At 34.7% G+C, this 12619-nt stretch overlaps 1 protein-coding gene across 7 annotated transcripts in view; it reads right to left on the bottom strand.

Moving 5' to 3' along the window:
- C3G (C3G guanyl-nucleotide exchange factor) overlaps nucleotides 1-12619 on the bottom strand; it is a 52692-nt gene that overhangs the window by 17666 nt on the left and 22407 nt on the right. For 6 of the 7 annotated variants that reach the window (XM_068772240.1, XM_068772235.1, XM_068772236.1 and 3 more), the window contains exons 2-11: nucleotides 8460-8628; nucleotides 6438-6549; nucleotides 6258-6366; nucleotides 5880-6191; nucleotides 5347-5488; nucleotides 4560-4640; nucleotides 2194-2327; nucleotides 1667-1763; nucleotides 1139-1246; nucleotides 853-963 (exon numbers count right to left, since the gene is read on the bottom strand). In XM_068772240.1, the coding sequence (XP_068628341.1) occupies nucleotides 853-963; nucleotides 1139-1246; nucleotides 1667-1763; nucleotides 2194-2327; nucleotides 4560-4640; nucleotides 5347-5488; nucleotides 5880-6191; nucleotides 6258-6366; nucleotides 6438-6549; nucleotides 8460-8628 (1375 nt within the window). The remainder of the gene's footprint in view (nucleotides 1-852; nucleotides 964-1138; nucleotides 1247-1666; nucleotides 1764-2193; nucleotides 2328-4559; nucleotides 4641-5346; nucleotides 5489-5879; nucleotides 6192-6257; nucleotides 6367-6437; nucleotides 6550-8459; nucleotides 8629-12619) is intronic. The other variant, XM_068772239.1, reaches the window with a different exon arrangement.

Raw genomic sequence — 12619 nt, 5'->3', positions numbered from 1 at the left:
GGCCAATGTCCACTGTTGGACATAGGCTGCCTCCAAATACTTCCAACAGGTCTAGTTGGAAGCGGCTGTATCCAGCCTCTTTCTAGGATATTAACAAGATAGTCTGTCCACCTTATCAGGCGACATTCTAAGTAATCGCTTGCCACAGAGCCTGCTCCGGAACTTTTAGGCCCCAACGACCATCTGTTTTGCTTTGTAACTTAACCATTGCCAATTCAACTCGCCAATCCGCTAGGCTATTTTGATTACTTTCGTTCAGTCCTGTCCATTGTTCTTTAAGTAAGTGAAAGCTTGCTAATGGGTTCTAAAGACTCTCGATCATTCAGTGCCGTAAATAAACACTGGTAACACGTTTAAATTACTTTGATATAGGAATTACAATAAACATCCTACAGCCTAAGTGTGTATTAATCTGTTTTTCAAGAATATAATTCAAAGATGTAAATGACATGCCCAGTCTATATAATTGAAAATTTTTAATTACACATTTTTGTTGTTCTCATTGATTTGATTTGTTTGTTACCGCATGAATCAAATGTCCTAAAGGACTACAACTACATATATGAGTATTCATGCTGCAAAAACAAATTTGCCCTGTCTTCGTATGTATGTATATTACATACATGCAAACCAAAATATCAGCGACTACACTATTTTTATACAAGTGTACAATTTTTATTAGTATTCATTTTTAGTTTCCACAATGATTTTTAGTTCTAAAACGTTTCAAATGATGTAACGATTATTTAACAACAAATTAATATAATTAAATAAACTACCACATCAACACACAAGATGTTTAAGATGAATAGAACAAAAATTAAAAATGAATAATGAAAAAAAAACACTCACTTGGACGAATGGTGCGAGGTTACACTGTTCATATTGATTACATTCATGCGGCCCTCAAAGCTTTGCACTGTGCACTTCATTTCGGTCACATAGTCTGTACTTTCAAAAGTACTGCAAAAACAATGGGCAAGCGTGAAGGACACAAAGAGGGCAAACAACAAACAGACAAACGGACTAAATGTTTATGATTGTGATATTAAAGTGTAATACGGATGACAGACGTTGGTGCGATGCAAACAATTAGTGAGAACACTGAACACAAGTGAGAGTTTGTTCAAAAACATACCTGTCCGTATGGCTTGAATAAAGGTGAGAGGAAAATGTGGAAGTGAAGCTGTGTTCTGTTGATATCTCTGCATGCCCCACCGATACAAATCCAGATTCATTGGAGAAACTATTAATTTAATAAAATAAACAAGTAAATTATTTTTATTTTTATATAATACATTATGATGTTCGTTAGATTTACTATTATATATTTGGTGTGGTTAGGTATGGTTTATTACACATACATTCAAATAACGTTTTAACAATGACAGTTAACCATTCATACAATAATTGGTCGTGAAAACCAGTCCACAAAGGGCTTAAACTTTTTCGTCTGTTACTTGTGATATATTTTATGTCCCGTTGTACTATAAATTAACAATTAGAATAATTTTAATTACCAGCGAATTTAAATCAAAACGTAAAACGAATTGCCATTACAAAAGAGGTTTAACAAATATTAAAGACGTAATATTAAAATTTATTTTTATCGTAATTTTAAAAAGGGTCCTGACTTACGAAGCCATTTTGAAACAAAAATACATACCGATTATGATTGGAGTGGGCGTGCACGTTGTTCATGTGCATCTCATGCGACTCTATCGACGCCCGTATTTCGTTCGCGCTGTTGCAACTGCACATGCCTTGAATTAAGTAAATTATATTTTATTCTCGAATATAATTGACAAAAGTTAGTAAATGACATAAATATTTATAGTTTTTCGTGCATGAAGGCGTTATCTGTCGTAGAAGATTTATTAACTGTAAAATCAGAAAATTCCATTTAGAAAAAAAGCGGGTCATGTTACTTATATAGAGTAATAATTTATAATATAAACCTAATTCACTAGGTTTTACATTATCTAGTTCAATATTTCAAGATCATCATTTAGACATCGTCCACTGCTGAACGTAAGCTTTCTCCATTGACTTCCAAAAGGAGCGGATGGAAACTGCCAACATCTAACGTCTTCCGATGACCTTAACAAGGTCGTCCGTATACTTTGTAGGTGAATCTACGCTACGCTTCCCAGTCCATCGAGTAGCAGTTACAAATCTGGTGAGGATACGTACCAACTAAATCAGAATTAGGCGGAGTAGCGAAAACTTGATCGTGGTTAATGGAGTCGTGAGCATTTCTCTCCTCGTCATTGGAGACATTAAGCATCGAGTCCAAAGAGCCACTGCTGTGAGATTGTAGGGACAACCTGTAAACATTAATCAGTTATAAGTATATACTGAAATATATCTATAAAATATTATTCCTATACACGACCTTTACTGAAATATAATGACATTTTATTTTATTCATGTTTGCAAAAGAATAAAGAGCAAAATGAATGATGAAAAAAACGCACCAACTTCTATACACTATATCTATACCCCAAGCCTTAAAGTCTTCTCCAAATTCGTAAAAAGTAGTAGCTCATCAACAAATTTGCCTATTAACAAAGCCTAAATTTTTAAATATTGTCATAGAATCTGTATGTTATGATAATAATAATATCAGAATGCACTACGCATTAATACCTATCACTAAAGTTCATTAATATTAATGAGCATCGAAGTCAATGTACAACGACCAAATCCATAAATTAAGTATTTTTTTTTTACATTAAAGCATTAATTTGAATAACAAATCATATGTAAAACAATACCGAATATTCATGTGCAGTTAAATAAATAGAAATCAGAGTACACTTGAAAATAAAAAAAAACTAATCAACTTTACTAATCTGACAATATATCAAATCTGCAAAAAGACATGTCTATTGGTGAGGAACAAGACTTGCGATCGTATCGATCAAGTTCGATACCCAGGATACAACCTTATATAATTCACACTTGTGCATTAATTACATAAAATAGCTGGTGCCCACAAACAAGTTTTTATGTTTTCTTTTTTATGGTATACCCATGCAGTATGACACAGGCGTCTATGATCTGAAACGATGAATTATCATCGTCAAAAATCAACTAGTGGACATAGGCCTCCTCCATAGATATTCAATAGGAATGGTTGAAAGCGACCTGTATCCAGAGTCTTGTGAACATCTTAGCAAATCATTATATTCAAATTGATAGTATTCAAAGTAAAAATCAAGTATGTCTGATGTTATATAACACTTTCGATAATTTATGTAACATCATTCAAACTATAAAATTGCCTCTTTCTTTCTATACTCATTTTTTATTTTACTGATTACGTAAAAACTTTCATTCAGTACATATTTACACATCAATAGTAGCATAAAATCGATTATAAGTTTTCACTTAAAGAATTTATTTAAAATAAAACCGTTAAAATCCTGTTCACAATATTTTCTCTACAACATAAATATAGTATCAAGGTAATCTCATTAAGCATTTCTTGCCGCTAACATGATTATATTATTATAGTTATATAAGAGACTCGCGTAAAACAAGTAATTAACTAGATCTTCGATTCTTAAAATGAATTCCAATGTTATATGATTAATATTGACCAAAAAGTCTCTTTTTTAATACATTAATTAATAAAATTTAAAATAGGAACTTACACAAGTAGAAGAGCATAGATAGCCTAATGGTTAATGATTTTGCCCTGTCGTTGTGGAAAGCGGGTTTATGTCTCCGCCACGGTGTCAGCAAAAAACGGTAAAAACATCATTAAGGATACCGGAATTTCCTTACAATTTTATGTTGCCTTTGTAAACTTTTTAAATAACATTTTTGATCGAACGACTAATTTAAAAAAAAAAAAAGATTACTAATACAAGGCACAGTAGCTTTTGTAGTTTACGCAGAAGACAAGTGACGTCCAACTTTTACTATTGAACTATTGTCCTTACGTTCTGATGTGATTAAAACAAAGATACTATAGAGGATTTTTCTTTTAAAAATACAACTTAAAAAAATATGAGATAAAGTGAGTTATTTATCACAAGTTCCTACCCAACATATATGCAAATATATGGTAATAATGATACAACGTTGAACACTAGTGCCATGGTGGTAGTAGTAGTAGTATCGATTGAGAACCTATGTTCGACCCCGTCAAACTCTCCTAGTCCTAAATTATATTGCTACCGAAACCGCTGTACCATGTCTTGGGAAGATATAGCGAGATGGGTCACAAGGAAATAAGAGCATGAACGCAGAAGGAACGAGCGTGGGTGGAGGACTGACAGAACAGAGCGGTCAATACTCCCCCAGTCTCGCCACGCGCATACCTAAGGCGCGGCACAGCGGTATCGGTAGCCCTATAATAACATCACCACACATAAATTACATAGGACTATAAATATCTAAGATATCTAATGTACTTGTGGCCCTGGTAGATTAAATCACAATACTCTCATTTGTCAGGAGGCAAAACGAGGTAATTATTTGCGAACGATATTATATCTAGTTTTTATATTAAAATGCATTAATATCACTGTTTATAAACAATAACTCACCTATCGATGGACAGGGCTAGCAAGGAGTTATCGTTGGCGGACTTACGCTTTGGCGGTAAAGGTGGGGCCAACTCGATTTTCCTGTAACACACCACGCTTTCACTTTTACTGTCCGAACGTGATGCTAAAACTTGTGATTTCACTAAAAGTGAAAACGGAAAATACACCGGTCGCAGTGTCAAGGTCACGTGAATATAAAGTAGACACGAAAAACCGGAATTGTTTTATCTGATACTTCTTAGTTGTTCGTCAATCGATTAATTTAGAAAGAGAAACTTTATTTCTTCACTTAAAATCCAATCAAGCTGTGAATGGAAGCTTTTTAATTTTATTGAGTAAATGAATACAAATTTAATGTAATGAATTTTCTATTGAAAATTTAACATAATTTGTTATACGTAAAAAATTCAATTTCAGTTAAGTTTATAAAAAGTAAGGTTTATAGAATTTTATAAAAGTTATGGAATTTTAATAGTAAAATTTATTTTAAATGTCATATAAATAAAGCTCTATTGACTTTACCACAGACTAACGTCCAATAGAGTCTGATGCTAATTATTTAAGTTATGATAAAGCCTTTATTTGTAAAAACGCATTGGCCTAGAGTATCATCTAATTCACTCTTCTCTCGAAAAGGCACTCGTCATCCATTAAAGTTCGCCACTATGACCGGGTCTAGCGCTGCCCGCATCCAGCGGCTTCAAACGACCTTAACTATATCGTCGCTTCACCTGGTGGGGGCCGGCTACCCACGCCGCATCATTATATTTCATTTATTCATTTTTACCTTATAGGTCTCGCTGGTTTCGGAGGTGGTGAGTCCGGCGCATCCAGTACAGATTCTGACGAGTGAGAAGCGCGCACCCCACTTGTCTCGGTCCCAGACTCGCCGGTTAAAAGTGATCGTTCCTTTGGTGTTAATGGAATATCTGAAAATAGAAAATAAACTTTCTTTTTTAACTAATGGAGATCAAAAAACAGCGTAATATGCACATGTCCAACCTTATAGTATGTGCACTTGTTACAAAAAACGAGTCCACTGTTTTGTATTTGTAATTCCTTCAATTTAAAGTTATGCTTACCTTCACAACAACAGTCTTGTTTGCGGAACTAGCATTGTGAGTGGATATTTTTATTTTGATGTACAACACACCTCAAATATAAGCCTCCATGTATATTTGTAAGAAAATGAATGCCTACTTAATTAATTATAAATTTTTGTTTCAACATTTATATTTGTATTATCTCCAATATTCATACGTGGTAGTAATTACCTGAATATTCTGTCAAGTTACAATATTTTAGTCATATTGAACTTACCAGGCAATGAATTCCTTTGCGTGGATCTTGGGGATACGAGTGGCGGCCTCGGAGACAGGGCTGGCCTGGTCATGTGTTGCTGCGCCAAAGCTGCCACCTCCTCTACAGCGGCGGTAACTCCCTTCACCACCGAGCTCACATGCTCCGGGGACAACGCCGCTGCTGATGTGTCCAGCTCCTCGTTAGTGGCGTCAGCGCGCAAGCTAACAGCCGTGATCTCGTCGCATAGTCGGATAAGCATAGCCAATGCGGTACATAGCCTCTTCACAGCGGCAGTGAGCGGCGGAGATCGACTGCAGTACGGCTTTATTGCTGCAAACAGACCACTTTTACAATACATAATATGCGGCACGTTACCGAACATAGATCGTCAATTACCTTTATGTATGTTTGCGATCGATTCGAAAACAATTGTCCCGTTGTCAGGTAGCATCTCCAATTTTCGTTTTGTGATTACATCGGAAAAATGTTTTAAGCCGAATGTGACCTAGAGAATAACATTGTTAATGTAAAATCAGAAGAAAATAAGATCTACAGTAAGTTCTGAGAGTATACTACCTCCTTGACTAGTCGTTCGAGTTCTTTGGCAGGCGTAACCTCACCCTCTTCAACGGTAGCAACTGATTTAGGCCCCATGTTCCGAAGTTTCGGACTAAGAGGGGAATGTGATCTAAAACAAAATTTTAAAAATAAAAACAACCTTTATATGGACGAGTAAACTAGTAAGTTTTTCTATTCATTTATGAGTAATTATGTAATGAATATATGATATTATTATATGCAGCCATCACATTTCAATGACTATCAAAAAGTATGTACATTATGTAAAACGTTTTTAATAATGCGACCGTGGATGGAATTCAAGTAGTTGCGAAAGAATCTGCTTCATATGCACGCCCACGTCGCCGAGTGTCATTTCTAAGCAATATTTATTATTGCTCGGGCTATCCGGATGTTCGCACACGGTATATTGGCTCGAATTAAAAAAGAGAAACAGCAATGCATCATAAAAATATTAATTCAATTGGGCACTTTGTGAATAAACACCTTTTGAACACTGACAAGCACGCCAAAGGCGAGTATATAGATTTAAATGAATTAGCATATTGTTTATTGGAAATTATCACTCGTAATACATTTCATACCGTTTTCCATTGTTAGCGAATCGTCGATGTAGTCGGTTAGAGCGTTTGTTGAACCAACCGCCGACCGGCGAGCGCGGAGCATTCGACATTTGGCAACACCTAAACGACGTCGTCCGAATCGCGAAGATTATGGCGCCAAATATAGACGGGCGGCACCAGAAAGTCGAAGACCGTTTCACATTGAGCACTCGATAAATAAGAAACAGCAGGGGCGTGCTGACAAGACGGCCGCGCGTAAATAAATGTAATCACTTAACATTGCACGCACCAAACTAATGAGATTTCAGCGGACAATGTCATTAATGAGCGCGGCACTAGCAGGTCGCAACAGTGACTCAGACGCACGACACATTTAGCCGCCTACTTTACTATACTACAATTACACCACAAACACTAATCGCCTCATTCCTACAAAGATTATTACATCCACGACTATATCTTCAACATCTTCACGAACGTCTTTTTTTATTCATATAAATAATTATTAAATAAGTGATTCTTCTCCGTTGGCAGCGTAGACATTGAGTTATGTTTAGCCACAATATTTATCAATTCAGATAACAAAAGAACCAATATAGTTCGCTTCGTAGATTTCATCGCATTGTACACAACTTGCCAAGATAAGAGCGTATTGCGAGGAATGTTATCAAACTTGATGCAAACCTTATTAAAAACTTTTAAATTGATTTGACGAACATCTCTCTCATTGTTAATGTTATAAACAAATTTCACAGAATAAATTATGCTCAATTCGTGAGAAATTAATATTAAATTAAAGTCATTGGTTTAATGATATAATAGAATACTGCAAGAACGTCACTCTTTACCTTCGGTATTTTCCTGAACTCAATACAATAGTCATTGTTTACTCTGGCAACCCGTAGCTGGCGCTTCTAGTATTATCAGTAACGAGATAGCGTCAGTATTGTCCTAGAGAGCGCCATCTGTTCGTGAAGGCGATTAATTTATAATTCAAAATATTTTTTATTTAAAGTCACGAAAATTACAAATTCTCGATAATCGCTATTTATACGTTTTAAAGAAATTGTACAAAACACTAGATGTTTTGTACAATTTCTTTAAAAATCTATAATACAATTTTTATAAAAAGGACATACATCGGCTTGGTCTTATCAATCATTTATATCACCGATTTGAAATAAAGGTGTATATAATATATATATTTTAATTTTTGCGGTCGGTTTACTACTTACTAAACACATTTGTGTATTTGGTATTTCCTATTACATTTATTAACATAAAGATTCCTATGAATTATCAATTTTCATCGAACCTGTGACATCGATTTGCTTTATATTGGTACTAGCTTAACGTGGTTCTAAAGTTCGATTTTACCATCCCAAAAAAGATTCTGGCTTAGTTTTATATCTACAATAGGTATAGTTTCAAAGAAATTCATTTTCATTGGTAATACCTGATGGCAGATGAGAGGTGTGGTTGGTGATGGGCTTGCGCCGGTGAACGCATGTTAGAGATGCGTTCGAGTAGGTCGTCCTTGAATGAGCGAGCGCGGCGTGCCAACTTGTTGGCGCCGCGCAACGACCCGCGGTGTCCAGACCCCGCTTCCCCGCAAACTTCGCTCTCTGCAAATAATAGTATTTTGAGCAAGCAAAAACTTAAACTTAACTATTCATACAGAATTTAGAATTCATGTTAACCTGAGGGCTACTTTATCATAATTACGTAAATAGCTTTGTTTTTATAGGACCGTTCTTTCACTGCTCCCCAAGTGACATTCGCAGATTCTGCAATTTCGACGTCGAAGATCTGTTAAAGTAACGAAGTTGGATGGCTTGGGCCGCTACTCTTTCACTAAATTTGGCAATAATATGTACTACGTATAACTTGTAAGGATGAGTCCTTATGTCGATAGATAAATAAAAAATGGGAAAAAATTGGTTCATGCAATCTTATCAGAAGAAATAGAAACTCTGTTGAAAAAAGTTGAGAAATTTGTCATGAAAAACTTATGACATTATTAACAATAACAATGTGTTAAATCATTATATCATCGTTTAACTCTAGGACGTCCACAGCTGGACAAGTGGAACGAACACGAAAGCGCTGCGTAGGGCGGACGCAGACTAGTTGGACGGATGTTTATAAATGCCGTCGGAACAGGCTGGACAAAAGCCGCTTCCAGGAGGCCTATGTCCAGATTAGATACTGTGGGTATTTAAGTAAAATACTATAGCGCCCCTTTTCTCAAATTACTAATAATTACATATATAAAATACGATGACCATAACCTTATTCATAATCATAACTTCCTTCAATTATCTCTTTGATAAAGGCTCCGATCTCTACAGTAAAATCATTACAAGGCCAATAACGCAAACTTCCTTTTATTAACCTGCGTTTTCATTAAACGAGAATTATTAAATATTTATATATGACTCATGGTCACCACGGAGAAACTTTTCGGTTAAAGAAGAAATGCAGGGTACATTTCTTCTTTATTAACAATGATGTTTTTGTTCTGATTAACAGATTTTGATGCAATTAAATTTAAGTATTGCTATATATGAAGTTGTCTTGCATTTTGTTCAGCAAATTTTCGAGTAAAACACGACCAATAAATAATTACTTCACTCAGCAGACTTGTGATCAAGCGGAAAATTCATTAAACAGTCATCTTTATATTTATTTATAAAAAAAATACAATATGAAACGACTAAAATCAACCAACATAATAACCAGTTCTTTTTGCTAAGATATAAAAAATTCCAAAACCTAAAAATAATACAATTATATCTTAGTTACCCTCAAATCTGTTTGTATACCGCAACCACATCGTTGATTATAATATTAGCATATATAACCTTTGTTGTCATGTTAAAACAATTAAAGCAATGATGACCGCTTTAATTTTTTTTTTCATTTGAATTTTGACAGGTTCAATATAACTCGAGTGTTTATATGGTTCTCCACGCTCAATGTGTTCAAGTATCTTAACCGGTGCATTCATTTTAAACTACAAAAGTATTAAATTACGTTGGGATAACGATTATTTTTAACTGTAAAAATTTAAAACTGGACGGAAGTTACGAATATACCTCATGGGACATAAAAAGCGAGTTGTTTTTTTTTAAATAGCCTCTGCATGGTATCTAAATGGATAAATATAACTTCAAACCGCGTTGATATACTTCTGTACAATTCTACGAGAAAGTCAAAATTTCTGGTATAGAGATTAATCAGTTTTCGACTTAATATTTCAAACTAAAGGTTGAAGTTGAAAATTTGTAAATGGAAATAAAAATGATGATACACGATCGGATGACGCACGAAAATAAAAGCTACCAAAAGCATTTATGCACATTTTTTAAAAGGGTCGCAGAAATTATATGTATAAAATTTCACAAAAACTTTTTTGTAAAACATTACACAAATACTGTTTTTAAATCCTAACTATAATAGTTCAACTAGATATGATACCAACCACATATATTACATCCTATTAAATACGGATTGAAAAAAATCATGACCAGCATCTCGTTTAGTTAGTACGAATAATTATCATTTAAACACAGATTACGTGTAATCTCTGCAATCGAGTATCTATGTCGATTTTTGATAAAGGAAGTTGCATCCACCCACTACATCCGCTGCTAAACAACTAATTAAATACGACTTCCTAAAAGGAATGATATGTTCTATTTGATGCATCTATTATTATTTTATTTCGTGATAACAATTTTGGATAAACGACTTTATACATAAGAACATAATATATATGTTAACGAACGAATAGTGAAACATGGAGACTACGTTTCAAGTATGGGTTTTAACAGGACCAAGATTATACGTTTCTCATTCGTGTACTCTTGTCAGAGTGGTCGTAGTGATGCCTCGGTCGGTTCCAATGCCACTGCTGCTCACTAAGCGTCGCCATGTAGGTTGTCTGTGTTTGGCGGAGTCAGAGCATTCATTTTCTGACATATTATGATGAGTCATGCAAAGGTCCAGGAGAAGTAAATGTACATAAATAAGTAATAATTTATCACAGTTTTTTTTTAATAAAATAGTCGTTGCTATATAACTCCAATAGCCAAACTCGACAATACAAAAAGTTTATATATGTCAGCTCATTGTCCGAACAAAAACCAAACTCTAAATTACAAATTGTACTGGCCTCTAAAACACAAATGGACACGTTTGCTTTTTTGTTTACACGCTACATTACAAAGTTCACATAATGATTAGGTACTGTGGAAAATTGTAACTAAAGCATTCGTTTATTAAACTTTTTTATATACCTTAAAGTTTTTACTCAATATGTCGAGACGAGGAAGACTTTGCAATACTTAGTGACCATCTTGATCATGTTCTTTCGTAACATCGCATTAGCGCATGTTACCTGTAGTTTATTGTTTAGAAGAAAGGAATGCTCATTATCGTTTTGGTATGCACCTGCCTCCAGCAAATTCATTTACTTTATTCACATTAACATCCACATTTGAGCTCTCTTATAAAGGCATACTTGAACCTAAAGCTACGAGTGTTCCAAATCCTGATCTGAGAAGAATGTGTTTAATATAATAAATCTTAAATATCTCTCTCTAAATGCCGAGTCCAACATAAACTTAACTAACAAAAATCAGGGTCGTTCTCGTTGTGCTACAGTATTTTAATAATCTTACCATAGAAACTAAGTCTTGTGACGAAGATAGAACGCGTGCCGTAATGCATTAAGGAAGCCCATCACGAATTAGTCAATATATATTTTTGGTTTTTAATCTTTCCAAACTTCCGACATGCTATCATTAAACGAAGATCCTTAGCTCGAAAATTTACAATAACGGCTTATGCTGGAGGCTGTCATAGGTTGCTTTTGTAAGAGATGATTCCCAAGAAATAGCGTGCAAACTTTATCGTTCCGGTTTGATGGGCGCCATAGGTAGTGCAATTACTTTGATAACGAGCAGTGTACCTTCTCTTGTCTCAAGGTGACGAGCGTTAATGCAATATTGCGTAAAATCTTATATTCTACATACCGGATGGTTGGTTATAGATGTGAAAGCTTTAAAAGGGTAATTGTGCTCATTTGATGTCAATTAACATATGGCACACTGTACCTAAACACCAATGGTTTCTGAAATAATAAATAGCATAATGATAAAATAGGAAAAGCGTTTACAGAAAATTCGGATTACTTCATGTTAAAATTAATTATATTTTACTATCTGCCTGTCACATTCCAATGGAAAAAAAAAATAATATAACATTTTTCAGAGTGATTACCTTAAAGTTAATTCGAAATTAATGTACAAAACTGAAAACTTTTTTCTGACAAAGGTATACATTCCACACCTTCAAAGCTTTTACGCTTGTAACCAATTATCCTATATAACCTATGTTTAATAATTAATATTTTAAATTACTATTAATAAAGCGAGATAAAGACTGAACAACGAGAGAGAGGTACTTCAGAGCTCCTCATCCGCAACGGAAGACTCGGATATCGAAGGAGGTATGCACTAAAACTTCCTATAATCGCTATGATCTTGGCGACAGGTTTGCGGTTGATCCGCTACACGTTAAGATCTCGGGTTGGCTTACAAGATAATTCCG

This window comes from Battus philenor, unplaced genomic scaffold, assembly GCF_028537555.1.
Source record: "Battus philenor isolate CCGP_79_NKW_IND1 unplaced genomic scaffold, ilBatPhil1.0.hap1 SCAF_5, whole genome shotgun sequence".
In the NCBI taxonomy this organism is placed as follows: domain Eukaryota; kingdom Metazoa; phylum Arthropoda; class Insecta; order Lepidoptera; family Papilionidae; genus Battus; species Battus philenor.
This window is presented reverse-complemented; position numbering and strand designations above follow the sequence as displayed.